Genomic DNA, 4,893 nt, shown 5'->3' with positions numbered 1-4,893 from the left:
ATGTTTGACGTGAACCCCAACCTGAAGTGGGTCCCCTGGAACGGCACCCTGCCCAACGGGGCAGTGGGGATCTTCAACGGCTACACCTCCCGCCCCGACTACGTCTGCAAGTTCAACTGCGAGGCCGGCTTCTACACGCCCAGCAAAGGCAACTACTGCCAGTACCCTTACGCCGACCAGGAGTACACAGCCATCAAGTTCGACATCCTGGTCAACGTAGACCACTTCGAGTTCCTTGAGTGGATCGAAGACTCCTACGGGTCTGTGCCAAGAGACGCGGTCCAGACGTGCCCGAGGGCTGGCATCTACGTGGGCAAGAACAAGTACGGCCTGGGCAAGGTGGTGCCCGACCACGAGGCCTTCTTCCTACCCTGGGAAGGGGACGAGTACTGGTACAAGAAGTACCACGTGCTGTCGATCAACACCGAGGCCTACAGCCAGCACATCTCGCACGTGGAGTACGGCATTGACGAGGTGGAGCTCTTCCACTATCCCCCGGAGACGATCCAGCTGGCCAAGGTCACCAACTACGAGTGCCGCGAGGTGGAGAAGACCGTCCTCCTGGAGAAGACCACCACCATTGAGAAGTCCTGGGATATCGGCCGCGAGACCCGCAACGGCACCGTGTCCACGATGAAGGGCAAAGTCCCCGTGCTGAATCCGGGCAACGTGGATTACACCAAGGAGCAGACGGTCACCTTCTCCGAGGGCACCACAACGGTGGAGTCCATCAGCCACTCGATCTCGGTCCAGGTGCAGGTGAAGCCCAACCACTCGTGCGCCGTGAGGATGGACGCCAGGAAGATGACGGCCGACATCCCCTTCACGGCCCGCCTGAGCCGCACGTACGAGGACGGCAACACACACTGGACCACGGTGACCGGAACCTACGACGGCGTGAGGATCGGGGAGATCAACGCCGTGGTGGAACGTTGCCAGCCCATCCCTGACGCTCCTCCATGCTACTGATGATGAGGGCTTTTCATGTGGAACACAACCACTGGTTTGATTGATAAATAAACCATAAGGAAAATGTGCACATGTTTACGTTGTTGGCTCTCTTTGGTTTGCTTTTGGAGGGTTTTTTTCCCCCACAAAAACTGGTCTAATTAAGCAAGTCCTTTTATATGATTTATGTGTTGTATGTAGTTATAGTGTGCTTTCTTTAAAAAAAAAAAAAATCTCAGTACTAAGGTCTACTAAGGCAAGGTCATGAATAAGCACTGCCACAAGGTGGGGCTGGTACAACAAGACTCCACTGAATCGACTCCAGCATCTGCCTGGCCAACTGGAACGTGTTTCTTTAAATTTGTTGTCTTGAAATGTTGCACTTTACACATCATTTATTTGGACTGGCATCAGTCAACAAACGGTGAATACTCTACTTCAATGAGTGAAATAGATTCTCAGTGAGTTTTCAGTGTTTTTTTTTTTAATTAATCAGTATGCTGGACAGGACACCCTAAAAACATTGTCCAGTATGACCCATAACCTAATACATTATAGCAGGCATGACTTTTATGGCTCTTTCTGATAAAAGCTATCTGTGATCAGGTGCGTAAGGAGACGCTGCATGGTTGGTCACACCTCTCCCTGCTTCAATGCTCTGTGTCCACTAGCATATCCAAAGCGTAAAGAAACATCTTTGTTTCAAAAAAGGTGGATAACACCGTGATAACTGTAAAACATGAATCTGTTTGATTTGAGCGTGTGCCGGCTGTGTGTATATCACACAAGTCTTGTATAGCCAGGATTTGCATGTTTCGCACCTGGTCCACACCTGCATTCGTGTGTGGATGATTGATAGGGCAGGTGGCCTCGTTTCCCCCAAGGCATCTGTTTTCATCAAACAGAGCACTTTTTTAATATAATTACATTCAACTGCAGTGAATCAATAGTAATACCACGCCATATAACTTCAACTTGTCCACCTCTACCCGTCAGTGCAGAGAACCTGTCTCAGCCTGCCTGGCTGTACCAATCGTGGCTCTCGGTCTCGCTGAGCCTTAGCCCATTCACAGAGCACCTGCCACAACTGGCTGCATGTTGACAGAGGAGGCAGGAGAGCAGATAATAGTGAGTGAGGGCTTGGGGAAAGGTGTGAGAGCTACCACCACTTGTCCTTACACGTTTGACATTCTGTACTGTATATACTGGTGTGGTGGTTTGTCTTAGCATAGGCCTACGTCTTGGTGCTCCAGTATTGCCCAGTGCAACTGAGGACAATAGATAGAGGGTCATTCCACAGCAGTTCAACCGGGGTCCATGCACTTGTACCCCAAAAAAATCCTCAACTTAGGGCCACCTTACACCAAACAACTTTGACAAGATTTGGGAAAGATTCTTGAAAGATTGTAGTCTTTTGAGTGAGGCTAGAATGGGGGGCACTAGTTAGAAGACTCTTTGAAGAATCTTTTCCAAATCTTGTAATAGTTGTTTGGTCTAAGGCCATCAGAGGCACTGCTATGACCATACAGGATTATTCAGACCACGCATGGTGGTTTTGCTGCATATACTACTCCTATTTATGCACCATGCCTGTAAAATTGTGAACTTTCAACAAAATCGACAACCCCCCTACCCCGAAAAACTGTAACTTGGACAGTACTGATCTTAGCATGAACAAAAATCACAGAGTGTCTTCTGGGTAACATACGTTAGGTACACATGGCAAATGCGTGGGCCCTGGTTGAACTGATGTAGAATGACCCTATACTAGACTGAAGCTGTCAAGACATTTAAGACTCTTCAGAAATACACACATATAAGTGAGAGATAGGCTATAACAGGAATTAGATTGTATTTTCCTATTCCATGATGAGCTTTTTTATCTGCACAAAGTATTAATTTTGTGTTGTAGACTACAGTTGAGGGGGCGAAGAGTTTAAGTTTGTTGATTGTGAATGATGTCAATGTCGAGCGTTTAAACTTGCACAGGAGTCGTTGAATCAATATTGACCTAAGAGATCATCTCCCACCTACAGACGACACCTCACTGATTTTCCTATTTGAAAGATAACAGAGTAATCACAGAAATGTAAACACAGTCGCAGGTGCTGTTGGTTAAGAGGGAAATACACACGTGCATACAGCAGAAGGTCAACTGATGGGGAACAAAGGCCCGAGGCCCGAGCTGTTTCTGCTGATTATCTTTTGGGTGAAAAGAAACTCGGACGAGTTGTCGAACTTTCTTCGTTGAGATGCATAATAACCCTCCTCCGTTTCGCTCTACCCCCTTTCTTTTCTCTACCGCGCTCTGAAAAGTAAGTGGACGAGAAAGCGAGCGCGAATCAATGCGTCTGATATAACAAGGGGTCTAATGAGGATCAAAAATATCTTAATAAAGCAACCTAATCTCGGCCTTAATCCTCCTTTACAGTCGGCGCCTCATTCACAACTGCTATCTCCAACGTGACGGCACAGTCCTCCTCAATAGCAGCGGTTCCCAGCATCGCTCACACTGCGCGCCGACTCTTTTGTCTTTGTTCTCCGCCCGCGTTATTTAATCTCCTCATTAGGAATTTCAAAGTCACCAGCCTCTGTGTGAAGAGAGTGCCCTTTTTATGGAGTGCAATTGTACTGTACGGGGTAAGACGATTAAAAGTGAAATATGACATATGTTTAATGGTCTGCGTCTTAGGGGACCAGGTTAATTTTGAACGTGGCTGTATGGATATTCATTTGTGAGGGAGATGGGAAATCACGCTACTGCTGTAGCAGCCAACTGAAAAAAGTTTCCACAGTTGAGCATTTTTTGTGAACTGTATAATCAGAGACAAAATTGGGTAATTGTGAATTATTCCTGCTTCTACATGCCTTGATTAAGCTAGGCCTACTTGGCAAATTGGCAAGGAAAGAGTTGCATACATAATGATTAACTGACTATCAGAGGGCTCAGGTGAAAAAAACCTTTCTCTCGACTCTTGTCTCTTCTTGCCAAATGTGTGGCAACTCACAAGTTGTGAAGCTCTACACATAGGTGTAGGATTGCATTCAGTTGATACGGGAAATGACCAGAGTATGGCGTAGGTGATGAGCCCAAATCAATCATCAGTAAGTAGGAGAGAATGGAAGTGACAACACTCAATATCCCTGCATACATGTCATCTCAATGTGTCAGTTTTAACAAAGGTTTGACATTGTTTCTCATGTGGAATTACTGTAGTCTCTCTCTAGCTCGCTGGCTGTGTGTGTGTGTGTGTGTGTGTGTGTGTGTGTGTGTGTGTGTGTGTGTGTGTGTGTGTGTGTGTGTGTGTGTGTGTGTGTCTAGAACAAAGAAAAGTGTAATGTCTAATTTGGTTTGAAAAGTAAACATCATAGATTTCTATGAGGGGAATACAATCCATTCACACCCCAAGTAATCCATTAATATCCTGAATTTATATCCCGGAGGACAGTGTGTATTCACCTCTCCTGTTTGACAGCACTAAAGTACACCCTAGAAAATCAAAAGAGGAGTGGAGAGACCTGGGGCCTCAAATGCACCTTTTCACAAACAAGAGAAAGAAACATGCTCACACAGAGAGAGAGAGAGAGAGAGAGAGAGAGAGAGAGAAATGTTAGACTTCAAACAAGAAGGATTTCTGGTCGAAAATGACAAGAATACAATCAGTTATCTTTAGTGTTGATTTTCAGAGAAGCCAGAGAACACATGTCTCTGCCCCAGTTTTTTAGACATTTTGCTGGCATTGAATTCAAAAGGAGCTTACAGTTTTTCATAGTACTACAGTTTCAGTGTCCCTTTCAGCATGTTGTCAAAGTTGGCTGTCTATATTTAGCAGCTGATGGTAGGTAGATGTGGTTTGTATTCATCATTCATCACATTGTTTTTATTGACATTTTACAGTGTCCCAGCTTTTTAAAGAAATGGGTCTGTAACTCCTACACACTTAA

General features: G+C 45.7%; 1 protein-coding gene across 1 annotated transcript; it reads left to right on the top strand.

Annotated features, from left to right (window-relative positions):
- LOC134089625 (natterin-3-like) lies at positions 1–969 on the top strand. The gene has a single exon (XM_062544082.1). It carries the CDS (start codon positions 1–3, stop codon positions 967–969), a length of 969 nt encoding a protein of 322 aa, XP_062400066.1.
- The last annotated feature ends 3,924 nt before the right edge of the window (positions 970–4,893 follow it).

Source organism: Sardina pilchardus, chromosome 8, assembly GCF_963854185.1.
Source record: "Sardina pilchardus chromosome 8, fSarPil1.1, whole genome shotgun sequence".
Taxonomy (NCBI): Eukaryota; Metazoa; Chordata; class Actinopteri; order Clupeiformes; family Clupeidae; genus Sardina; species Sardina pilchardus.
Note: the sequence above shows the minus strand (reverse complement) of the source record. Positions and strands in the feature narration are given on the sequence as shown.

Coding starts and splice junctions, on each gene's coding strand:
- LOC134089625 (XM_062544082.1), top strand. CDS start 1: ATGTTTGACGTGAACCCCAACCTGAAGTGGGTCCCCTGGAACGGCACC.